The 27,543-nt window shown below is 41.2% G+C and overlaps 1 protein-coding gene across 3 annotated transcripts in view; it reads right to left on the bottom strand.

Annotated features, from left to right (window-relative positions):
* wscd1a (WSC domain containing 1a) overlaps positions 1-27,543 on the bottom strand; it is a 132,553-nt gene that overhangs the window by 48,992 nt on the left and 56,018 nt on the right. For 2 of the 3 annotated variants that reach the window (XM_059655415.1, XM_059655414.1), the window contains exon 2: positions 20,749-21,471. The exons of the other annotated variant lie outside the window; for it this stretch is intronic. In XM_059655415.1, the coding sequence (XP_059511398.1) occupies positions 20,749-21,172 (424 nt within the window). In that variant the 5' untranslated portion in view covers positions 21,173-21,471. The remainder of the gene's footprint in view (positions 1-20,748; positions 21,472-27,543) is intronic. 3 annotated transcript variants of the gene reach the window in all.

The following is a 27,543-nucleotide window of genomic DNA, read 5'->3' on the forward strand; positions in this document are numbered from 1 at the left end:
CCCAGGTGTGCTGGGAGTGCATCAGAGTTTACTTTGTAGGAGTTTTGTTGATTTTGTGAACGACTGTAATGTTTGCTCATTGATTCTCCCATTGAATCTGGAGAAAGTTGTATTGCATAGAACATACCCTCAACTTAGTACATTAACGTTGCAGAACATTCCAAGATCTGTCAAAGCACCCTAAGCCTGGTTTTGATTTCCTAGTGATGTCCATACATACCATCTAGTCTTTGAATGAACCTCATTACGTCAGTGCTCAACTCATGTCATAGGAAATGCTGATCTTACAAGCCATAGCTGGAAATGATAGCTGTGACTTCCCGAGCTGGCTCTGAAAGACATGACTGGATCATTTTCATCAGGCAATTATTTGCCTCAAATTAGTCTTCCATCTCTATGAGGCAGTGTGTATCACCTGTAAGGGCTGTTACTGGGAACTCTTCAGTCCCAGCAGCCAGGAGGAATAGGGCAGTCATTTTCTGCTGGAGATAAGTCTTCTCTAGGACACAAGGTGCCTGAAAAAAAAGGAGTTGTCACCTTGAGGTTACCTGGTCATTGCTGGTAAAAAAAATTCCAGTGGCAGTGAATTAGCAAAGGGCACTGTTTAAAGCTTTAATGCTGAAGACTGTATTAAGCTCCACTCAATGTCGTAAGGAGCTGGATGGGGTAGGGTAGAACAGATTAGAACTTAAAGGGTTTTTAATTTGAAAACTTACCCTTCCCGTTCCTGTAGTTCAACTTGACACTGATATTCTTGCAAATGTCCTGATCAAGACAAAAAACTTGAGCAACAGTTGAAGCTAGACGCTTCTTGTGATTAACATACATCTGTTCTAACCAATGATACGTGCAGAAAGGTTTAGCGAGTGGGCAGAAATTCAGCAGATAGAATACAAAGTAGGAAAATGTGAGGTTCTGCACTTTGATAAGAAAAATAGAGAAACTGAATGGGGAAGACCACAGTACAGAGGGGTTTTGGAGTCTGTGTGTTAATCATAAAAATCTAGCATCCAAGTTTTGCGAGTAACAGGGAAGGCAAATGGAGTGTTGGCATTTATTTCAAAGGGAATGGACTATAAAAGTGGGGAAGTCTTGCTAAAACTGTATATGGCACTAATTAAACCATACCATGAACAGTTCTGGTTCCCATATTCAACACAAAATATACTGACATTGAAGTAGAGAGACATTCACTAGGTTAATCCCAAGAATGAAAGAACATTCTGATGAGAAGAGGTTGAGAAAGTTAGTCTTGTACTGGATGGAGTTTAAGAATGAGTAGAAAATTTATGAAAGCTTACTAGATTCTTAGGGGATTTGACAAGGTAGATGCAGAAAGGTTGTTTCCACTTCTGGGAGAATCTCAGGATAAGAGAGCATAATCTCAAGAGTAGGGATCATTTAAGACACAGACAAGGTCAACATTTCTTCTCTCCAGAGGGTAGTGAATGTGTGGAATTCTTTATCACAGACAGCTATCAAGGTTGGGTTGTTAAGTATAAAGCTGACATAGCATTACCAAACTATAGGGTTGCTCTCAGAAACAAATGGTGTTTTTTTTTTAAAAAACCTAAGAGCTAGCACAGTTTAAGAAAGAGAATGGTAACCACAGCCAATGCAGGGATTGAATCCTGACATCACTTTGCATCACAAGCCAGTCATCCAGCCAACTGAGCTAACCAACCAAAATAATGTTCAAAGCTGAGATAGATAGAATTTTAGATAGTAGGGGATACAAGGGTTACGGCACTAGGACAGGAAAGTGGACTTGAGGATTATCAGCTCAGCACAATCTCATTGAATGGTGGAGCAAACTCTTCAGGCTGAATGTCATCAACTGATGTAATCAAAGTAGACCAAAAAGTGTATCTGCACTCTTTGCACCACCTAGTGGTGACATTCACTATAATCATCCTCATGTGTCTTTTATTCACAGTACATGTTACTCATACAGTCATAGAGACGTACAGCATGGAAACAGACCCTTCAGTCAATTTCATTCATTCCAACCAGATATCCTAAATAAATCAAGTCCTATTTGCCAGCACTTGGCCTATATCCTTCTGTACCCTTCCTATCCTTCAAAGAATTTGGACAAGTTGGTTAAGCATTATGACAATTGTGCTGAGTCTTCCAGAATATCTTTAGGTTTTTCTAAGAGACTAGTAATGACCTAGCAGGATGACGAAACATCCGCAAGCAAACCCACTGGCTTGGCAAACAAGTCTACAGCCTCATACACAACCCAATCTACAAATCTTCAAAAACTTTAAACACCTACAGGCACAACACCCTCAAACTGGCCCGCAGATGGGGTGACAAATGCCACCCATCTGAGAGTGACCCACGAACAACTATACTTCCTGCACAAATGCTTCAGAAAGCAGGTACTACCACAAAAGCTTAAAGTATAAACCACCTATCAATAATCCACAGGCATGGGGAACAGCTGCACAGAGCAGCCGCAGAATGAGGAGGTCAATGATACGCACCATCTCCTCCACAAATGCGAGCGGGAAATTATGCCCAAAAACCTTCGTATTCCAATGCAACTGACCAAGAATGAATATCATTATACAACAATAAAAGGCCAGCACAAAGAAAAGAATAGCCCGACAAGGAAAACTGTCCAAACTCATTCACAACGATGACACGTGCAACACAGAAACAAGGATCAAGAATATCTCAGACCGACCACTTACAGACACTGGTTTGGACGTTCTGGTATGGGGACTGAATTATAACTACCCAGACACCAAATAAAAGCCTGACTTACTGGCTGCACTGGGATGGACACTAAAGAGCAATGGACTCACGGAGGGAATACAACAGACCATCAGACAGGCGATAGTCCCAACACGGAGCAGAAAAGGTTACAAAAGATTTAACACAGCAGAGAAGAAAGCCCTGGAATGACTCAAGATAGACAAAAACATCGTTATCTTACTGGCGGATAAAGGATTTTAAGACAGTAAATCCTTAATAGACCCCAAAACATCGAGAAAGCGAATACACTACTAGCAGATACCAGCACCTATCTACAGGTTACGATAGACCCGACACCACAGTTAGGAAACTGGGTTACAACAATGCTGAAGAACATACACAACTCAGGAATTATCAGCAAAACGGATTACTGAAAAATGAAGCCAGAGGGATCCAACATACCCCACTTCTATGGGGTCCCTAACGTACGCAAACCAGGAGCCCCCCTCAGACCCATTGTCTCACTACCAGGCACAGCAACATATAGACTAGCCAAAGAACTACAAAGGAAACTGAAATACTTAGTGGACAAGACTTCCCACTCCATCCACTCATCTCAAGGATTCCTCAACAATCACTAAGGACACCAGGATAGAAGAAGACGAGATGATGATAGCCTTCAACGTAACGGTACTATTTACATCTATAAACATTGACCTAGCCAAAGAGACAATTGCCACACTGCTGGATGAATCAAGAAGGCAGGCATCCCATGACACCAACAGCATCAACAAGGACAGCAACCTGAAACTGCTGGATCTGTGCCTCACAACCCATTTCACTTTCAATGACTGTATATTCAAACAAATCAACAGAATGCTAATGGGATCTCCCACATCAAGACTGATTGCAGAAGCAGTAATGCAAAGGCAGCACTCTCTGCTATACAACCCAAACTCTGGGTCTGATATATAGTTGATACCTTCATGATTAATCAAACTCAAGACTAGAAGAAGCCCACTGACACAAACACCATACTCTCCAGAATAAAACTCACAAAAGAGGAGAACACTAGCCGTCCACTCTTCCTAGTCATAACGGTAGAAGAACAACGGGGTATTCCAGACGTATAGAGAAAGACCACACATACAGACAAGATACTTAATTACTCCAGCAACCACCCTAACATCCATACATGGAGCTGCATGGGGACATTATTCAAATGGGCCACAACAAATTGTAGAAACCCAGATTTGTGCAAAGCAGAACAGGAGCACTTATACAGTGTTTTTAAAAGGAATGGATACCCAAAAAGCACAATCCACTGTTACCTCCATGACAGACCACAAGAAGACACAACACGGCCAGACACACTGGTCACCCTGCCGTACATCAGAGACATAGAGATGATCACAAGATCCCTAGGTATCAGGGTAGCCCACAACTCAACAACCACCAACGATCCCATACCCATAACCTATAAAACTAATGTAATAAACAAAGTACCATGCAAGAACTGTGAAAGACATTATATAGGCCAAACTGGAAGAAAACAGACAGTAAGAATACACGAACACCAACGAGCCACCAAGAGACATGACCAATTCTCACTGGTCTCAATACACACAGACAAAGAAAGGCACAAATTTGACTGGGACAACATCTCCATAATAGCATGAGCCAAACAGAAACCTGCTAGGGAATTCCAGGAGGCCTGGCATTCCAAACGGAATTCCATCAACAAACACATTGAACTGAGCCTGATATAAAAACCCACTGAGAAAGAGAACCGGAATGATGCCAACCACCCGAGCAAACCGAAGCAACTAACTAAGTAACAAGTGGGACAGAACACAAACGCTTCACCGGAGGCTCACTGGCGATGTTCCGTCGCAGGGTGACAAAACGTCTATAATCAAATACACCGGCTCAGTGAGCAAGTCAACAACCTCTTCCACAACTCAAGCTATAAATCTTCTCAAAACCTTTAGTAATAACCTCCTTAATAACAAATAGAACACCTACTCCATGAAACTGGCGTAAAGCTTCTTGTTTTCTGCCTCATTCCCTTCTTGAAGAGAGGTAGCGTATTTGCTACTTTCCATTCTAATGGTATCTTTCCATAATCCAAATATTTTTAAAAAAAATTAACACTAGTGCATCCACGACCTCATTAGCCTCCTCTATCAAAGCTCTAGGAATAAGTCCATGTGGTCTTGGAAACTTAACTTGCAGCTCCAATTTTTTTGCTCATTACCACTTCTCTAGTGATCACAATTTTCACCAAGCTCCTCTTTGCTTTCAACTCTTATTTACAGATATTACTGGGAAATTAATTCACATGCAGTGAGGAAACATAATAGTTATTAATTACATTTACCTGTTCTTTATCATCTCCTATTAACCTCTCATTCTCACTTTCAAGAGGGCCTACACTCATTTTATGTACTCATTTCCTTTTTAGGTATGAACGGAAACTCGTTTTCGGTTTTCCATCTCTAGCTAGCTTCCTTACATGCTACACAAACGTACACACAGTGTGCTTGTTTCAACTTACCAAACTAGGTGATAGCTATTCCCTCATTCGTTCTTTAGAGCAAAATGTTTTCACAACTCAAATTCTATCTGCTCAGTTTAAATTTGTCAAAGGTGGCAATTAACTCTCAACTATCATGCAATTGTATATTCTCCACTGGATTGCTGTGGAGGTTCTGAGTATCCCATTTCAGGAGGGTGATCGGGTTTTGGTGCGTTGTCACACTAGGTAGCAATTTGCCATCTTCTCTTGCGCTGCAGCTAACTAAAGATAACACACTCTTGCCTTAATCCTCATCTAATCTTTGTCAACTATGTTAGCTTTTTAATAACACTTGCATCCTGTTTTCAGTAAAGTTTTCCAATAAATCTTGGGTCTTTCCATCAACTCTGACTCCTTGCTGCACCCCATTTTAACTTTTACGCTTCACTTTATCAAACAATCTCTCATCATCTGCAAGACATTGATACTCTGATTTCTACAGTATTCACAAATTATTTATAAACTAAATATTCCTCCATGAGTTCTATTCCTAATTCCAAACAAAAACTGCCTCCCTTAAATTCTCATTTGGTCGCCTTTTCATTATTTCTAATTTGATTTTTAGGATCAAGTCACAGCATGTGATAAGAGACTGATTGCTCATTGCATCCGTACTTGTTTTTTTGAATGGAGAGTTTTTTTCTGAATATAGACTTGGAATGTCCATACATGTAGAATTCCCAAGTTGTAGATTGCAATGCAAAAGTTAGGCAGTTCCCTATAAAGCACAAAAACGGCCCTCTCCCATTTTCCTTTCTGATCTTTGTAAACTTCAAAGCATACTCATGTCTGTTGCTCTCTGATGAAGGGTCCAGGCCTGAAACATCAGCTTTCGTGCTCCTGAGATGCTGCTTGGCCTGCTGTGTTCATCCAGCCTCACACTTTGTTATCATGTCTGTTGCTGCTTTCCCAAAGAAATGAGTGAAGCAGTAAGCAGCAGGACCAAAGCTCCAGCCAGCAGTGTTTTTCATTTGGAAGCTGTATTATTTAACATACTGTTGATACACTGAACAAAAGAGAAAAGCTTAACCAAGTGGTTGACATTAATTCTTTTTTTGAGACTCAAGACAAAAAGGAAAAATTGTGGATTAAAAAGGTGGGGGTGGGGGTTTGAAATTTGTCATGGACAGAAATGGTATAAAATAGAAATAACAAGTGGATATACACTACATTCAAATATTCTCTGAATCCAGGATCAAAGCATTAAAACTATTTTATTGGTCATTTTGTTTCATAGACCAAAATATATTTCACTCTATTGGGACAGCGGCAGAACAAATGTATACCCATGTATGTTTCAATAATGAAAGATGAATACATAATTTCAGCACTGTGGACTTATACAAGTGTGGACATAAACACACTGATCGGAAAGAAATTAGATTGAAGGAGCAAGTAGCATACACTGTCCTTTGATATTTATTCTGTCAGGGTTTCTATCAATAATGTATTGGATGGCATCACAAAATCCCCAATAAATGAAATTTGGCAATTTAAATGAAATTGAACAGTAGGTCATTTTTGCTGCATGAAGATAAATAGGTAACTGCAAGTTAAATGCAGACTCTATAAAAATGTCTTTAAACACCATATTGCCCATGGTAATGTTAAGCAAGCATCCTGTTTTAATGCTATTTCTACATTATGACCAGTTGCTAGGTTATGTGAAAGCACTAAGATTGATTGATCTAATAATCTTCTCTTGCTCACACATTTTCTATCAGACACAAATAAAACTTTGTTTGCAATCCTGCCTGGACAACACGCTGAGGCTGGAAATGTGTTTTTTTTTTCTGCAAGCACTGCATTGTACTTAAACCTCCTATATTTCAAAGCATAGTAACCCATACATGTGGACTAAAAACACTAGAAAAAAACCTAGTAATTTCTGCAAAGGTTCTTTTGATGCCCTGTTATAACTCCAATGGAAAGTTGAAGTAAAATCTAGGATAATTTTAACAATGGAATAGACATCTCTCCATAGTGCAGAGAGGGAGGTTTTTGATTATTTTCCACTATATATTAAGCAATAAGAACAACTTACATTTATATTACAGATTAAATGTAGCAAAAATTCCCAAGGCATTTAACTAAATCTTCATTACAAATATGAAACACAGAAGGAACTGTCAGACAAAAGATCAAAAGCTGTCCAAACAGGTAGGTTTTAAAAGGAACAACCTAAAAGGAGAAGAGCTGTAGAGAAAAAAAAATCCAGATCCAGAGGCAATGGCTTTGGGTATTTCCAATATTTACTTGGGAGAAAATTTCTGCTCATTCAATATTGGATGCTCGACAGGTAACATGACCCCCTGGAGGAAATCAAGATTGACGCTGGTAAGATAAAGCTGTCATCAATTCACACGTGGAAACTGATATATTTGAATGCAGATATGCAAGAAATTAAAAGGAGATCTAATTATTGACAGACTCCACAAGAAAGAATGATGAGGTGATCACAGGTGTTACAATTCAACAGATAATACATCCAGAAAAGGGTGGCACAAAAGGGACAAAAACAGAAGTAACTGGAAGCTCACCACGTCTGGCAGCATCTGTAAAGAAAAGAAAATCAGACTTAACACTTTAGGTCCAGTGACCCTTCCTCAGAACAGCTTGACAGGGAAGCGGTTTGGAATAGGATCAGCTATGTTGAATACTACACACAGAGAAGGATGATCGGGTATCATTTAGCTTGGTCAGTCACACTGAGCGTCAACTGTGGATTTCCACCAAGGTCATTTCAATACAGATCAGATATCTCTGTAGAAAATCCATTACTGTCATCTTAAGGAACCTTAAGAATGTTGTTAGCGAGTCATCAGCTTTCAACTCAGATCTTTAAGAGTAGTGCCCTACTTTACTTATCTCTCAAGCTCCACACTTTGCCCAGCGACACCTGCCTTCATTATGAATTGGTGAAGGTCAGCTACATTTAAACATCAACCAAGGTTGCTCATGTAATAAGATTTGCACTGAGCCCAATTTCACTGGAGATCCTCAACCATCACTGCAGCACTCAAATTCCCTCCTCAGACCTTTCCAACCTCATGCATGCAATAAAACACTATTTATTCAGAGCTCTGTGGTCTTCATCATGTCCTTCCTAAAGGAGCCTATGAATAAAAAGTGTACTTTTGTCACTAGTTTGCGAAGGTCTCCACAATACTGTACTTATGTTAAAATATATTATTTTACGAATAGTACTACCCAAAAAATACTTCCTGCAACTTCAATCCTGGAGGAATGGTTTACATTTTTTAGGTTAAATTAACTTTAACCTTAAAAAGAAACTAGTCAAGTGGCCTGCTGTGTCTATCCAGCGCCACACTTTGTTATCTCAGATTCTCCAGCATCTGCAGTTCCCGTTATCTCTAGTCAAGAGAATATTGTAAAAGCAGTTGGGTAAACAAACAGCAATCACACCGAGTACCAGAAACAATTCACGGACATCACGGAGATGTTAGGGAATTTAGGAACCAAGTTATGAAAACTTCAACACAGACTGCAATTAGAAACTATAAGTGCCTGTCAACCTGCCTTGCATGTGCATTCTCAAGCTTGTTGTGCATTATTCAAATGAAATGACCCTTTCTCTCAAAAGATGCTTCTGAAAGGCATTATAGTATTTGAAAACATTTTATAGATAGAAGGTTTGAGGCACTTTTGAAATTCAGCTATTTATAGTTTTGATCTAGTAAGTGAAAAATCTATTATTGAAAAAAAAGTTTAAAACTAAGGGGTGGTATTAGCATTGTGGTAATGTCACCGGGCTAGTAATCCAGAACCCCAGGTCAATACTCCAGGGAGATGTGTTTTAATACCACCTTGGCACATATGAAATGTGAATTCAACAAAATCTTGAATAAGGAGCTAGCCTAATGGTGATCAAAGTCCCACTGACGATTGTTCAGACTGGTTCTGAAGCAGGGTCACAGGGCCCAAAAAAAGTTAACTCTGCTTTCTCTCCACAGATGCTGCCTGACCTGCTGCGGTTTTTCCCAAAATTTCTGATTTTGTTTCTGATTTGCAGAATCTGCTATTCTTTGTTTTTTTTTTTAAAAGAAATCTCCTGTCTCTTCATTGCCACCATGGGGCTACCAATCTCCTGTACTTTTGGCAAAAAGAAAAATGATAATTTCTGTTATTGAAGCCTTCATGGCTTTTAGCTGAAATCAAAACTCAATACTTATTCAGCAAGAATGAAGCTGATGTCATTTTATGTCTGCACTGAGGTGGGGCCTATTTCTGTTGCATAACTAACCACAATGATTTGTCACTCATTTCTATTTTAGATACTTTTTTTTGAAAAACATGAGAGTAAACTCAATAGTCCCATAATGCAGAGCTATACTGATGACAGTATAGATTGCAAAATCAGCCACTAACCTCAGCCATTTTTCAAATTCACGCTCAAATTAAACCCATCCACCTGCCTGCAGTCTCAGGTGACTAAGTTTACCCTTCCACTTGACATGTGGGCCATCACATGCAATCAGATAAGAATATTCTGCAGAAACAACATCATTTGACAATACTAACTCTGACAGCCTCTGGCTCGCATACTCACTCCAACAAATTGTACAGTAAGTTCTCAAGCTGATAGGTTAATGCTACTAATACAATTGACGGTATTGTCCATTAATCAGAAGAGAGTTAATTTTAGCTGGTGAATTAAGAATGTTTTACGATGTTCCTGGTATAAAATAATTTGACTGAAATAGGCTGAATCTTTCCAAAATCATGGTAATGGGTTAAGAGATGACAAGGTGCAGAGCTGGATGAACACAGCAGGCCAAGCTGCTCCAGAGGAACAGGAGAGCTGATGTTTCGGGCCTTGACCTTTCTTTAGAAATTGGGGAGGGGGAGGGAAAGGAGATTCTGAAATAAATAGGGAGTGAGGAGGAGGCGGTAGAAGATGGATAGAGAAGATAGGTGGAGGGGAGGCAGACAGGTCTAAGAGGCGGGGTGAGAGACAGTGAAGGTGAGTATAGGTGGGGAGGTAGGGAGGTGATAGGTCAGTCCAGGAAGGACAGAAGGTCAAGGGGGTGGGATGAGGTTAATACGTAGGAGATGGTGGTGGGGCTTGAGGTGGGAAGAGGGAATAGGTGGGAGGAAGGGCAGGTTAGGGAAGTGGGGTCAAGCTGGGCTGGTTTTGGATGCAGTCAGGGAAGGGGAGGTTTTGAAGCTTGTGAAGTCCACATTGATACCATGGTGATGGGTTAAGAGATGGTTTAATAGCCAGTTACAGTTGTTACACCCCTTCTTATTGATTCCAATATTTTTCTTACAATGGGCATCAAACTAACAGGCCTGTAATTTCCCACTCTCCCTCTTTCTCCCTTCTAAAATAGTGAGATTACATTTGCTAATTTCCAATTCACAGGAACTTGTCCAGAATCTGTAGAATTATGAAAGATGCACCTATTCTCTCTAACTACTTCCTTCAATGCTGTGGCATGAAACTCATCCAGTCCAAGAAAATTATCGACCCTCGTTCCAGCTAATTTTCAAGATGTATGCGGTTACTAATACTTCCTTGGTTGCACAAGTCCCTGGTCACCAAGTATTTCTAAGAGATTTTCTGTATTTTCTTCCATGAAAATAGGTGTAAAGTTATTGTTCTGTTTGTCCGCCATTACTGTTTTTCATTATAAATTCTCCTTCCAGTAATGGGTCCAAACTTGTGCTAGCTATGCTTTTCTAGTTCATAAATTGATAAAGGTTTTACAGACTGCATTTAACGTTTCTTGCTAGCTTGCATTCATGTCAGTTATCAGTTTGTTGGTCCTCCTTTGTTTGGTCCTAAAAGGATGAAGTTTGGGAACTAATAAATTGGGTTTTCAAGTCAATCCTTTACTGCTGCAAGGGGTTTATTAGGATTCTTTCACAGGAGGTTGGTATTGTTGGCTGGGCTAGCATTTATTGCCCATTCCTAATCGTCCTGGAGAAGGTTGCGGTGAGCTGCTTTCTTGAACCACTTCAGTCCTTGAGGCATAAGTAGAACCTATTGTGCTGTTCGTAGAAGGAATTCCAGGATTTTGATATAGCAACAGCGAAGAAACAGTTACATAAGTCAGGAAAAATGTGTCTCAAAGAAACTTGCAGACAGAGGTGTTCCAATGTATCTGGTGAATTTTTAGATGGTAGAGGTTTGGAGGCTACCATTGAGGAGTCTTGGTGAGTTGTGTAGATGGTACAAACAGCTAGCACTACATTGGTGAAAAAGGGAGTGAATCTGGGAGGTGTTGGTTCGGGCATGCCAATCAACCAGACTGCTTTGTCCTAGATAGTGTCTAACTTCTTCAGTGTCATTGGAGCTGCACCCATCCAGGCAAGTGGACAATATTCCATCACACTTTAATTTGCCTTGTAGACAGGCATGGAGGAGGCAGAAGATATGTTACTTATCAAAAATGTCGACTTCTCGGCAATACCTGGTCTTGTAGCTACAGTATTTATATGGCTATTCCAGTTCAGTCTCTGGTCAATGGTAATCCCACAATGTTGACAGCAGGGGATGTGGTGATAGCAATGTCAATGACGATGACGATTAAGTGAGGGATAGTTAGATTTTCTCTTGTTGGAGATAGTCATTGCCTGACAGCTGTGATGTGCAAATGTATTTCAGCAGGGATTCCATTTGCAATAGTGTACTTGCTATTTTTCAATTATTGGTTGGCCTTTTAATCTCATCAGTCTAAGATTGTGCTGAGGTAGTGGTGGGTAGTAAACTGTGGGTTACTTCTTATAACCATTAACCTGAGAAAGGGAAGGTTTTTTTCCCCATTATCTGAATCCTTGCCAAAAAGACTGCTGTGACCAAAATGCTTCTTTTCTTTCCTACCCTTTAATGGCATTACATAGGTCACCCACCCTGTGCAGTTTATCATTTTCTGTAAAGATTTGAGCTACAGGAATTTATTACTCCCTACAGCCAACTCAGTGTTCCAGTTGTTTGCCGCTTTCTCTGCTCCTGTGCTTTTGCATCAGATTTCCTACTCTACAGATTAGTGCCAGATGGGCCATATAATCTGTTGCTCATTGTATTCTGCTGCTCAATGGATCCTGCCAGTGTGGCATTTCTCTTCAGGGTTTTTCTCTACTTCTAATGATCTGACCACTGACCTAGCCTTGTCCTTCAACTGAAACACTGTGCTGTCCATGGGCTTCACTTCAAGTGTACCTTGCCATTTGCCTCCAGTTCTGTAGGCCTGGCACCATCTGTTATTATGTAGCAATATCAGGTCCACAGTCTTGTAAATTAACATTGACAGGCTGTATTAAACATATATGTTGTACGGTAGCAAAAGGAAATCTTCCCGAACCTTATGCATTCAGGCTCCATGTGGTCTGATGTCAAAATGACATTGCTACTGAACATGCGCTTAAGGAGATATTAAAGAGTCATAAATTCAGAGTCATGTAGCATGGAAACAGTCCCTTTGGTCCAACTCGTCCATGCTAATCAAGTTTCCCAAGCTAAACTAATCCCACTTGCCTGCATTTAGTCCATATCACTTTAAAACTGTTCATATTCATTTACCTGTTCAAATGTCTTTTAAATGTTAAAACTGCACCTTGTTATCACTGATAATGGGAACTGATAAAGGGTCTGGGCCCGAAAAGTCAGCTTTTGTGCTCCTGAGATGCTGCTGGGCCTGCTGTGTTCATCCAGCCTCACATTTTATTACCTTGTTATCACTTCCTGTCTGTTCATTCTAAAATACAAACCGCCCTGTGTGATAAAGTCGTCCTTCAGATCCCTTTTAAATTTTTCTCCTCTCACCCTAAAAGTAACCCCTGTAGTTATGAACTCCCCTAACCTAGGGAAAAGACACTTGCCATTAACCTTATCTACATACCTCATGATTTTATAAACCTCTAAGGTCACTCCTCAGCTTCCTGTGCTGCAGTGAGAAAACTCCAAGCATATCCACCTTCTCCTTATAACTCAAAAAATCCTTCAGAGTAAAGGGAATAGGTAACTTTACTCTACGTTCAGTAAGACAGTGCAAGTGGTGGCTCTCAGATCATCAGGCTCCGGGCCTGAAAATGGTGCCAAGACTTGCTAACAAATTCAGCCAGGGAGATTATTATTAGGATTTCTGCAAAAACTATTACTCAGAATGGACAATTCATATTACTGTTTCAGCTGTGAAAAGAAAAACACACAACATAGCTATTAGTTTCGTCCTTCCAACAAGCTTGTTATTTGATAATCTTTTAAGCTATTTAGCATTTGTGTAAAGGACAGGAGTTACTGGTGACATTGCACAGAGATATATTACAGAGTATTATTTACCTGAGCTTAATAAAATAAACATTGGTGCATGACAAAGTGTTGTTTAAGGCAGAGTGATCCATTGTTGGGACACTATGAAAAAGTCATGACTAGCACAGGAGAATTGAAATGGATGTGGGAAGCAGTGACTGGCACTGTAACAACATGAACAGTCTTGGGACTAGAGCAGGCTTGTGGGAGATCTCAGAGGAAAATCTTTGTAAGAACAGACCCAGCTAGGAACAACTGGAGTGGTCTCAAGCAGGAAAAGGCTTTTGTGCATTGGAGAAATCAAATCATTTAACTACGTCAATCACTGCTGACACATGGACTATAAGACTGGCTGGCTTCCTAACAACATGAACAGTCTTGGGACTAGAGCAGGCTTGTGGGAGATCTCAGAGGAAAATCTTTGTAAGAACAGACCCAGCTAGGAACAACTGGAGTGGTCTCAAGCAGGAAAAGGCTTTTGTGCATTGGAGAAATCAAATCATTTAACTACGTCAATCACTGCTGACACATGGACTATAAGACTGGCTGGCTTCCTATTAGATCAGATTGGGTTCAGTCCAAGGGCTGCAGAAGACGTTTCACAAGGACTACACAGTCAGCCTGCATATAATACATAGTTTATACCACTGCATCAAACAAACAGCATGAAAATCTGCAACTGAGACTAGAGCAGGTATTGCTCTTGTAAAATCCTTGTAATAGGCTTATGCAATTGTTTTCATACAGTATAATACGATGCTCAGACTGTTATAACTCAACCAGTACAGATATTTTCACCCAATCTGTTAAGACACATTCTGCAGCATGTGGGACTTGAACCCAAACCTTTTGGCTCAAAAGATAGACACTGCCACTGTGCCACAAGTGCCCTCCAAAGCCTATTGCCTCTGGTATTCTCAGGCAGTCTCCACTCCTAGCACTAACCAGGTCTGAGTCTGTTTGGCTTCCAAGACCAGATGTTGTCAGATTAGAATGGCTTTACTTAAACAGTATATAATTGTATAAAAGACAGATTAAATCGAGACCAGTAGTTCAGGTCAAAAGTCACTGGATCAATTTTTGTATGGTTAATGCTTTTAAAAGTGCTCGATTTGTTCCACAAAGGATGTGGGAATGGAATAAATTTAAAATCAACCAATTCACATTCATTCTCTAACACAATTTATTTATTTTAGAACATTACAAAATGATATACATTTCAACCAGTAAAATATGAATACATACCACAATGAATTAACCACATTGCTTCATGCTGAAATCCTTCAAAATCAGATTACCATTCAAATCACTGAACAATTTGTCACAATGACCTGGTTATACAGCATCATATGCAATGCCCTCAGCTTCAAATTTGTTACTATCAGCAAGATATCATCATTCTACAAGTAATTGTCTTTGGTACTGTCTCAATATCCCTGCGTTAGAAATAATTTTTTAACAATATTGGAATTAAGTTCATTCACACATCTCTGACCCATTGGCATAAAGTTGCTGGGAGGGATGTTACATATTTCAACATTTAGGGAGAGCACTGTCACCTTGCAACATCCATTGATCCACATCTCTTGGTTGCAGGTAGTTCTTCTACAACTTGTGTTTCGTTAACACAAATTGGCTGTAACGTGATGGGGAATAGTGGACACTGTCTGGATAATGCAAATTCTCTGTTGTATAGGTATAGTGATTTTCAATAGCAATTTCCCCATGATGCGATTTTCTACGGCAATTTTCTATAGCGCAAGGTCACGCAACTACTGTTATAAAAAAACTACCTGTACTGCCTTAAAGAGAGCTAGTATGTGTATATGCAAGAGTTGAATTACACTTGTAAGGCCACTGGGAATGACTACCATGCCACTACCACATCATGGTTGATCTCACACTACGGATTACATCATTGACGGAGCAAGATTTGAACATCTCCAATGGGCAAACAATTTTCCTCACATTGTCCTTTTCATCTCAAATTCCAAAATTCTCTGATTCATTTCTTGTGTACAGTCTTTCTTGTAAACTTAGGTTACAAAGCTTTTCTAAGATCCCTCTTTGGGGACAGCTTTGCCTTTGAATACCATCAATTTTAATAAGGATGGAACCACTGTGAACACCGTCTTCAAGGCCAACTGCTGTGACAAGGACATAAATTTCACCAAACTTGACAATATTATTTACTGATATGTCAAAGATTCTCAGTTGACCCATTCTTTCAAACACAAGACAATTGATAGGCATTTTCTTCCCTCAAAATCAGATGAAAAGCTGAGGCGAAGTGATAGTGACTGCCCTTGACATCAAGGCTGCATATGGCCAAGTATGGCATCAAGCATCCTTAGCCAAACTGGAGTCAGGGGGAAAACTCTCCGTTAGTTGGTGATGTACCTGGCATAAAGGGAGTTGGGTGAAGTTGTTGGAGGTCAGTCATCTCAACTCCAGGACAGCTCTGCAGGGGTACCTCAGGGTGGTGTCCTAGGCCCAATTGTTTTCAACTATTTTATCATTGACCTTTCTTCCAACATGAGGAGGGAATGTGTGCTGATGGCTGCACAATTTCAGCTCTTCAGTTACTGAAGTAAACCAAGACCAATATGGCTCTGCGTGTGGGAAATCATGCCTCACTAACTCCATTGAGTCTTTTTGTAGTAGTAACAAAGGATTGATGAGGGCAGCGCAATGGATGTGATCTATATGGACTTCAGTAAGGTGTTCAACAAGATTCCTCATGGTAGGCTGGTTAGCAAGATTAGATCAAATGGAGGACAGGGAAAACTAGCCATTTGAATACAGAACAGGCTTGAAGATAGAAGTCAGGGGGTAGTGGTGGGCAATTGCTTTTCAGACTGGAGGTCTGTGGCCAGCAGCATGACACAAATTAAAAAAAAGTGTTGAGTCCACTGCTTTTCGTCATTTCTATAAAATGATGTGGATGTGAACATAGGAGGTATGGTTAGCAAGTTTGCAGATCACACTAAAATTGCAAGTATAGTCAACAGCAAAGAAGGTTATCTCAGAGTACAATGGGGTCTTGATCAGATGGGTCAATGGGTTGAGGAATAGCAGATGAAGTTTAATTTAGATAAATAGAGGGTGCTGCATTTTAGAAAGGCAAATCAAAGCAAAAAACATATACACTTAGTTGTAAGGTCCTGGGGAGCGTTGCTGAACAAAGAGTACAGGTTCATTATTCCTTGAAAGTGGAGTCACAGGTAGACAGAATAGTGAGGAAGGCATTTGGAACGTTTGCCTTCATTGACCAGTGCCTTGAGCGTAGGAGTCAGGATGTCATATTGCAGCTGTACCAGGACATTGGTTAGGCTGCTTTTGGAATACTGCATGCAGTTCCATTCTCCCTGCTATAGGAAGGATGTTGTGAAATTTGAAAGGGTTCAGAAAAGACCTACAAGGATGCTGTCAGGGTTGGAGAGTTTGAGCTACAGGGAGAGGATGAATAGGCTTGGGGCTATTTTCCCTGAAGCATCAGAGATTGAGGGTGACCTTATAGAGATTTACAAAATCATGTGGGGCATGGATAGGGCAAATAGACAAGGTCATCTTCACAAGGTGGCAGAGTCCAAAACTAGAGGGCATAAGTTTAAAAGGAAAAAGGGGAAGATCTAAAAGGGGCAATTAGGGGCAGCTTTATCACATGGAGGGTGGTGTGTGCATGGAATGAGCTGCCAGAGGAAGTGGTAGAGGCTAGTAAAATCACAACACTTAAAAAGGCATCTGGATGGATCTATAAAGAGGAAGGATTCAAGATGGATATGGGCCAAATGCTGGCAAATAGATTTGTTTAGGGTATGTGATCAGCATGGACTAGTTGGACCAAAGGCTCTATTACCATGCTGTACAGCTCTATGACTTGAAGAACCGGACAATATTCAGGCTTGAGCTTATCAGTGGCAAGCAACATCTGCACCACACTAATGCCAGGCGTTGACCATCCAATAAACAGGCAGACAATCTAAACTTTGCCCCTTGGTGTTACGATACCTGAATCCTTTACTATCAACATCTGGGGGTTCTTATGGACCTGAAACTGAATTGGACCAGGTATACAAATAGGGAAGTTCCTACAACACTCAAGGAGCTTGACACATTCCAGGACAAAGCAACCTATTTGATTTGCACTACTTCAGCAAGCATTCACTCTCTCCACACCAACACTCCGTAACAGCAGCGTATGCTTTCCACAAGATGAACTGAAGAAATTCACTAACGATCCTTGTTCAGCACCTTCCGAATCCCTGACCACTTCCATCTAGAAGGAAAAGACCAATAGACAAATGGGAGCACCACTAACTGCAAGTTCCACTCAAAGCTACTCACCTTCCTGCCTTGGAAATAGATCATCATTCCTTTAGCGTCATTGGGTCAAAATCCTAGAATTCCTTCCCTAACAGCATGGTGTGTCTACCGACTGTGGTTCAAGAATGTGGCTCACCACCATCTTCTCAAGGGCATCTAGGGATTAGCAATAAGTGCTGGGCCAGCCAATAATGTCTACATCCTACAATTTCTTTTTTGAAAAGGGCGAAATTTCATGATCTTCTGGCTTTGATGGGACTTTTTCCAGATTATTGGCCTGAGTGAAAAGGGACGAGGTTTGACAGAGGATTAGAAATGACAGCATAAAGTGGCTGTCAGTCATCAACTGTCCATCTGCCCTCGGTCCAGTCCCTCAGTCACGCACAAATGAGTGCGGAGTGAGGGACAACGCCATGTCCTACACCCCACCCTTTCCAATCCGAACCACAGACATCCCTAACAGTTTAAATGCACTATCCATCAGTCTGGTTTGCCAATTCTTTGCTGGAGCTGAAGTCACTGCAGTTCACATCAGATAAGGCCCTCATAATGGTCAGTAATTGGCACAGGCAGTCAGCCCACACATGGAAACCCCTGCTACCGCAATGTAATGTTATGTGTAATTTGTTTACATGACTGTAATGACGATTCTAACTAAGACAACACTGAGTGGAGCTGAAGGAACACACACACAAATTTGATGTTTCAGGTCAGGGCCCTTCAAAACATCAATTTTCCTGCCCCTCTGATACTGCCTGGCCTGCTGCGTTCCTCCAGCTCCACACAGTGCTATCTCTGACTCCAGCAGCGGCAGTTCTTACTACCCTTTGAACTATGTCTTTTTCCTCTGTAAAGTAACACAACTATTTTTCTATTCCTCTTTTTGTAACAAGGATCTTGTATCTAGGAGCTTGTGCCTCAGATGGCACCATAAAAGAGGGGACATTGTAAAACTTTTCACTGTACCTCTGGTGCATCTGTACTTGAGTGCATGTGATAATAAAGGATATTCTATTCTACTCTATAATTGATGGCAGGACAGGAAGGCTGCACTTGGGCTTGGTCACCTGGAACTCCGTAAGGTTGAGTTTGGTATGTCTGCCACCAGTCCAACTAATTCAGTTTGCTTTTTGCCTCCAGGCCTAGGCCTGTGAGAATGCAGCTGTAGGGTCAATCTTTATACGAAGTTGCCTTTTACAGAAGTACATACAGTAACTTAACAAAAAGACAAGTGTAAATGCTTGCTTCCTCAATTTTGAACTGCAGTATACCACTAAGAAAGAAATCTGAAACCTTTTATTATTAGTTAAAACGGGAAAAAGTGAAACAGTCCTTTAAATTTTAAGGCATATACCTGTCAAATGTACTGAACACTTCATTTATAACGCAGTGGCACGGAGGTACCTGGGAGCTTAGGTTAGAATGGTATGGCTTTGAAGAGAGTCTTCAGTTAAAAGTTCTAATTGGTACAGTTCTTGCCCAGGCCGCTTACTGGAGTCCTGTGCTACTAGGGCACTCCACATGAGGAGAGAGAAAAACTGGCATCATTTGTCACACCCCCATTGCAATCCTGCTTCCTGTCAGCCAACAATGAAGTCAAATCAGAAGCAGTCATAAGGAAATGTAGCTTTAGTTACTCTCTTTCTCTGGCTGACAGCTGCAGCTCATCTTCCTGTGGGGGAGAAAAGTGTAAGCAGACAGTGTGTACAGCAGGACAAAAACGCCCTGGAAACAAGGGAGCCATTTCACTCATGGCAGTGCCTAATCATCAGCAATGACAGCTAACCAGGCCAGTCAAAAGCTAAACAGAAACATTTTACTCACCTGTTGGACAAATTCAGAATCAATAACTAGGTCAAATAACCTCTTCCTCTGAGTTTTGTGGGGAAGTAAATTAGTAATTGCTCTCATCTGCTTTTCAGATCTTATCATTTATCCCAGCCATTTGGAAGATCCTAAGGTGTTTTCTTACGAAAAGGGCTAAATGTGATATACAACTTTATACTTCATCGTCCCCACTCTATTAACATCTCCAAGGAGCGACCGCTACCATCACTCTCTGGTTGATAACTTGGCAGACCAGATCACTCACGCAGTTTCGAACCTACCAATTTTCACCTCGTTTAATTTTAACAAGGGGAATTTTAACAAATAGTTGGGCAGAGTCTGGTACACCAGCTTAGCAGACAGGTAGTAAAAGATATGAACTATTCCTGCCATTTCCTAAATGAGTTTAGATTCTCAGTTTTGGCTACCCCTTACTGACAATTCATTCCCTAACTAGGAATATCAGCAGCAGGTGTATTAATATGGAGTCAATGTTCGTGTGAAATAAAGCCTAGTTTTAAGCATACTGAGCAGTAATCAATGAAGTAAATGCAATGATGAGAGAACAGTGGCATTTTACAAATTACACAAAGTTTAAAGTACACATGCACATCCCATACAAAGTATATGAGTATTGCGAGCACATAAATTATGGTGTCTTTTGCTTATTTATCATTGGTTAACTAAAATGCAATTTGCAACATCTGGATTCCTAGTTAATACACCGAACACCACTTTCCTACACGTACCAAATTATCTGAAGAAACGACCCAAAACATTAATTCTGATTTTGCTCCACAGATGCTGCCAGATCTGTCTATGATTCTGATTTACAGCCTTGGCAGTTCTTTCGGTATCTATTTACCATGTCATCAATACCACTTCAAAGCTCACAACTCAGTGCTGATTTTTTGTCAAAATAACATGAACATAACTCAAAATAGGGATCAAAAAACAAACAAGTCTGTTGAAGTAGAGCAGTCACAAAAGTATGTGAAAGAAAACAAGAAAAGGACGAGTTGCAAATGATTGTTACCTTTACTTCCAATTGTTTTCTTTACTGTTCCAATCTCCAGTCTTTGCTTTGGCTCTTGTTCCTTCACAAAGCTGTTAAACCATCTTCTTCTCAAATGACCAATTTCAGGGTGTCCTGATATTAGCCAACGTGGTCCAAATTTCCTGTTCGTAACCGGCTCGTCCCATACCTGCATGTTAACTGGCATCTTGGATTTGTACTTCAAGCTGTATATTGTTTCGGGATCAGAAATAGCTTTCTCTAGGACAGTTGTGACACATGTTGGCTGGTTGTTGGAGACACCACGAGCGCCCAACTGTATGGAGAACCCTGACCGCTGCAGTAGCAGTAGGCTACCAGCCATCAGGTAGGCCCCAATGAGGAAAACGAAAAGTATGGGTGTCCACCGGAGAAATCTCTGTACTCGAACGAAGGGTTTGGCCATGCCCTTTCCCCCTGGCTTCCACCTCAAGTACTGTTAGATTCTGAGGCTTACAATCGTTCCATCCTTTTGAGGTTTTTAAAGCACTGCATTTTGTTAAGCTTGTGCTTCTTTCTCCTTGAACAGCAACGATAGAGCAGTGCACATCACCACATGTAAATATGTGACTTTTCCAAAGACTGGAAAAATATACCTTCTATAGCAGAATGCTCTCGTTTCAGACATGTGGTTAACCAATGCATGCTGAGGCCTGAACAAAGGAATAGCGAGGAAGATGAATAAGTCCAAAAATAGTATTTAACCTAAAGAGAAAAAGAGAGACAGAGAATTTTTGAATTTGTACTTACTATTGCTCAGTATTATGTTCTTCCAATAACAGACATGCAATTATTTCACAGCTTCTTTGCAGTAACATGTTAAAATTGAACTTTAAGTGATTTACACCATGACATAACCATGAAATTTCCCGACTGTATAAACTTCACTATAGTGTAACTGAAGTTAACATTTCCTTTCGATTTGAAACATAGAAACTCATGATGGGGTGCACGTGGAAAAAGTATTTCCTCTTGCATGAGAATCTTGGGGACCATAGTTTTTTTTAAAAAATAGAGTTGCCCATTTAGAGAAAAGGACAGTTATTTCTCAGAGTCATGCTTTTGGAACTCTCCTCCTCATATGGCAGCAGAAGCAGAGTCCTTGAATACTATTAAAGCAGACGGAGCAAGATTCTTATTGAGTAAGCAGGGGTGAAAGGTTCAGGTCAGTGGAAGCGTGGAGTCATCAGATCAACTGTGATCCTGGCAGAGCAAACTGGTGAGATGAGGTGATCTATTCGCGTTCCGACTCTATATTCCTGTATATCCATAGTTATGCACAGCAAAACATCACTCAAATGAAATCAAAGGCATCACTTACTTTTAGTTAGAGATAGCAAGAGCTGCCGATGCTGGAGTCAGAGATAACAGTGTGGAGCTGGAGGAACACAGCAGGCCAGGCAGCATCAGAGGAGCAGGAAGGCTGATGTTTCAGGTCTGGACACTTCTTCAGAAATGGGGGAGCGGAGGGAACTCCTCCAGTGCCATAATGATGCCACCCGGAAACTGAAGGAACAGCACCTCATATTCCACCTTGGGAGCCTACAACCCAATGGTCTCAAATGTGGACTTTACTAGTTTCAAAGTCTCCCCACCTCCGGCCTCAACCCATGATCAACCCTCCCTCTCATCCCCACCTCCTGTACCTGTCTGTCTTCACTCCCACCTCTCTGCTCCTCCCACCTCACTGATCAATCCCCATCACTGCCTACCTGCACTCTATCACTATCCCACCTACCTTCCTCAGCCCCACCCCTCCTCCCTCTATTTATTTCAGAGACCCCCACCGCTCCCCCATTTCTGAAGAAGGGTCCCGACCTGAAATGTCAGCTTTCCTGCTCCTCTGATGCTGCCTGGCCTGCTGTGTTCCTCCAGCTCCACACTGTTACCACTTCGTTTTAGTTGGTATCTTTGGGGTCCTGTACTGTACGCTGGCTGAGAATGAAAGGAGATTGATTTGTGACTTCCACTCTGCGTTGTTATTGGGAATGATACTAAGAACACACTTTTTAAACAAGGAAGAGTCAGAAAAAGAATTGGCAGACCTCAAGTAACTCTCAAGCAGTTCATGGAGGTTGAACAGAATAGTCCACAGTTTCACAAATGTGTTTATGATCTTGCTACATTTAATGTTCAAGGGAAAGCTACCCACTAAATGGTGGAGGTGAGGCACATTTAGGGGCAAGTAGAAAACTTCAAAAACAAAGGGTACCAAATTATTTTTCTTGCCTAAAGCAATACCTTTGATCTCAAAATTAAGAGGAGTAAACTTAAGGGTCCTCTAGTCTGCAATGCCATTCAATACCATTGTGGCTCATCTTATGCTCAACTACACTTTCCTATATCCCTCAGTTCTGTGGCACACCAAAAGTCTTCCCCAGCTCTGAACAGATTCTTGACAGAGTATCTGCATCTCTCAGTGGTGCAGAAGTGCAAAAAGAAGAGTCTTCTTTGTTTCACTACTAATAAATAAAATCAAGCCCTTCTCAAAAAGCTAGACTCACCATTTTCTAGATATCCTCCGCTAGGATACATGATTTCTCAGTATCTACCTTGGTCAATCCCTTCAGACTCATTTAGGGTTGAATGAAAACATCTTTCAATCTTCTAATCTCCAAACAATAGCAACCCAGTTTTCTCATAGGTCAATCTTCTCATTTCAAGAACCAAACAAGTGAACCTTCACTTAATTGACTGTAAAGCAAATTACAAATGGAGATATAAGTGAGTAGCCTCACATTTCTCTATTATACTTCATCTACCAGCTCATGTCCATTCATCTAACCATCATTTTTGAAGCATCTTTGTGCCATCTGTTTCTCCCCTAAATTAAGAATGGAAAGCTCACTTTATTTTGTATTCTTACTTTGTATTACAGGCTTAGACCACAGGGTTTTTAAAAGGCTAGACACTATTTCTAAGTTTATGGTTAGGTATGTAATTCTGCATGCATGATAACGACCAGAATACAGATGGCTGATATCATGCTGCACAGTTTTCCAGACACCTTTGCAACCCAGCTGACTGACTCCTGCTGTATGTTCATATTTGTTGGAAAAGTATCTTGCTTTTATCTTTCTCAGTTTGAAATTTTCTGATGGACATCTACCTTCCAGTAAAGGTCAACTGTCCATTATTTCCATGTCCTGTATCTCCTTCCCGATTTATAATAGGAATCTGTGCCAAGTGGTAGTGGTGATGGGGTGGAGTGATTAATAAACAAGGCTGCAGACAATTATACTGCCACCTGGTGATACCACCCAGTGGCTTTCCTTCAGAACTGACTGGGCAGAGAGGGGGGACGGGCAGGCAGACAGAGGGGGCGGGGGGGGGGGGGGGGGCGGGGAAGATGGGCAGACAGAGGGGGGGGGGAGAGAACAGGCAGGCAGACAGAGGGAGGGGGAGAGAGGGCGGGGGGGGGGGGTCAGGCAGACAGAGGGGCAAGACAGGGAGGTAACACAGATAAGCAAAGAGATAGCAACATCTAGGGCATTATTGAAGATTCCCTCTGAGTGAAGGAGACCTTAAACAACATTGACTTATGACCTAGAAGAATGGACATTTTTTGTTTGAAGGAAGAATAGAATTTGAGAGAGAGGTGCGTCAGGGTTGTTGGTTTGGATACTTTGACCAGTTTATATATATAAATGACACTTTACCCAAGTGCTCGACGGTGAGGTGGTCAAAGGAATATAGAATTTTGTTTGCTGTTTAACTTGATTTTATTAAAAATGAGCCTATGCTTGTATTTCTGAAATTCCCACAATATTTACCCTCTAGGTAACTCAATCCATCTCAAAAGGATATTACCCACAATGATCCACGTGTCTGAACTGGGCCACTGGAATCTACTTCCACCCTGATGGAGGGCTGGCTCTCTTCCACGAATGGGAGTCTCACGGCTCAAGGTAAATCTTCTCCTGGGAGTTCTTAGGTTGTCATACCTGTCTTCTGCTGCAAGAGTCACTACAGGTCTTTGCTGAGGGGTTAGCTGCCAGGTGTGTGTGTTTAACATTCCCTCATTCCAGGACTTCCTGAATGTTCTGTGCCCTTTGGCCAATGGGATCATGAGGTGGGTTCAAAGCATCTAATGGTATCACGCCAACACTGTCACTGTTGCTACCCCAGGGAGGTATAAATTGCATATACTCAGACACTGGCTGGAAGTCAAGGCGTCAGGAAGTTTGATCAAGAATCTTCAAAGACACAATCCTTAGGCTGGTTGTAACTGGTTCCACTGAACATTTGTGACCCTTTTGATCTTGGTTTTCCACTTTGTGACCAATAGCTGCTGCCTGCTGTTTAATTTAGTTTGGCCAATTTTCTATCATACCCGATTTCTCCAGCTACAGGTCAATTTAGAATGGCAAATTTTGGGCCTTTGGTCACTTAATTTCAACAGTACAAAATATTCAACTTTTTAATATTCTTCAGAGTTTTGCTTCAGTTTTGTTTTGAAAGCTCAGACAACTCTTTCCCTGAATCATTTGAATAAAATGATTTTTAAGGTGAGGGGACAGAGATTTTAAAAAGACATACGAGGGGGAATTGTGATCAGAGATAATGGGAACTGCAGATTCTGGGGAATCCAAGATAACAAAAAAAAAAGTGTGCAGCTGGATGAACACAACAGGCCAAGCAGCACCTCAAGAGCGCAAAAGCTGACGTTTCGGGCCTAGACCCTTCAGAGAAGGGGATGGGGAGAGGGTTCTGAAATAAATAGGGAGAGAGGGGGAGGCAGACCGAAGATGGATAGAGGAGGAGAAGATAGGTGGAGAGGAGAGCATACATGGGGAGGGGATAGGTCAGTCCGGGGAGGACAGACAGGTCAAATCTCCCCCTCCCCCACTGCATCCCAAAACCAGCTCAGCTCGTCCCCGCCTCCCCAACCTGTTCTTCCTCTCACCTATCCCCTCCTCCCATCTCAAGCTGCACCTCCATTTCCTACCTACCAACGTCATCCTGCCCCCTTGACCTGTCCATCCTCCCCGGACTGACCTATCCCCTCCCTATCTATCTTCTCCTCTATCCATCTTCGGTCCGCCTTACCCTCTCTCCCTATTTATTTCAGAACCCTCTCCCCATCCCCCTTTTCTGATTAAGGGTCTAGGCCTGAAACATCAGCTTTTGTGCTCCTAAAATGCTGCTTGGCCTGCTGTGTTCATCCAGCTTCACACTTTGTTATCTCAGACATACGAGGGGTACTTTTTAAAAAAAAAAGTGGTTTGTGTATGGCATGAACTTCCTGAGGACGTGGTGGATGCATGTACAATTACAATGTCTAAAAGACATTTGGATAGGTATCTGAATTGGAAAGGTTGAGGGATATGGGCCAGGACCAGGCAGGTGGGACCAGTTTACTTTGGGATGATGCTCGGCATGGACAGGTTGGACTGAAAGGGTCTGTTTCCATGCTGTATGATTCTACGGTTACGCTTGTAAAACCTGTTCTCAGTCTCCTATTGATTGATTAGGTAATGAAGATAACTGCAAATGATAGGAAGTGGGGAAAAGAAATGTTCTGTCTGGACATTAAGAAATCAGGGAGAAGTTCAGACTGTCCCCAAAATGTTTTACAGTCAATTAAGCATTTTTGAATTATAGTCCTTGTTGTATTGGAGACTGCACAGCAGTTAATCAAAGCAAGTACCCACAATTAAAATGTGGTAATGACCAGATGAGCTGTTTTCAGTGGTTATTGGCCATGACACCAGGAATATCTTCCCTGCTCTTCTCTAAAATAGTGCCCTGGGATCTTTAACATCCATGTGAGGAAGCAGACTGGGCCTCAGCTTAGCATCACCTGTGAAAGATGGTACCTTTCACAACGCAGCACTTCAACACTATTAGGTATCAGCCTCGATTCTTGAGGCCCAGCGTCTGCAGTGGGACTTGAATTCCCAAACTTCAGAGCAAGAGAGTGAAACTGCTCAGCCATGGCTGATATTCAATTGACATAAATTGATGTTGATATAGTGTCCATGTATGAATATTGTTCAGTTGAAAGGTAACTGACCCAAAACATTAGTTCGGTTTCTCCTTCCATAAATACCACACAATCTGTTGAGTGCCTCTAATATTTTCAGTTTTGAGTTCAAATTTCCAAAAGCTGTAGTATTTTGCTTTTGTCCACACATCAGCTCACAGGCTATGAAATGTGTTAATATTTAACAAAACAAACAAAAATAAATTAAGAAGTTCCATCAATTAAATTATAACTCTGGTTCTTAAGTTTAATTCTGCCCAAATTCCATATGTAAATTAGCACTTGCGATGGCCATTATATAAACAATTACATCAGGCAAAATTGAAAATTCATATTGCTTTATCAGGCCCTCACATTCTCATTTGTCTCAGTAAGAATCAAAATAGACTTCTCTACGGCTGTGAATGAAATGCCTGTACTGACAGCAATCTGTGATAGTTGCATCTCCGCTTTTTCCATAACATCTTGTATGCAGATTTTAGTAATAAGAATAGAGGATGAGAAAATGACGAGTTATCTGCAGGTTTCACAAAGATCTCTAAACCCGTGCAAATGTTCTCTCCTTTCCAAATGTTGACAGATCGAGGTTGGTTGGTTCGCCAAGCTGGTTTGTTGTTTTGCAGACGTTTCGTTGCCATGCTTGGTAATATCCTCAGTGCAGCCGCCAATGAAGCATTGATGTGTTTTCTTGCCTGGTTTTTAACAATGACAACACGACTTGAACAGGAACATGACCACAGTGAAACCATCTCCAAGGATAACATGCTCAAACTATCGGACCTATGCATGAC

Source organism: Stegostoma tigrinum, chromosome 27 (assembly GCF_030684315.1).
Source record: "Stegostoma tigrinum isolate sSteTig4 chromosome 27, sSteTig4.hap1, whole genome shotgun sequence".
Taxonomy (NCBI): Eukaryota; Metazoa; Chordata; class Chondrichthyes; order Orectolobiformes; family Stegostomatidae; genus Stegostoma; species Stegostoma tigrinum.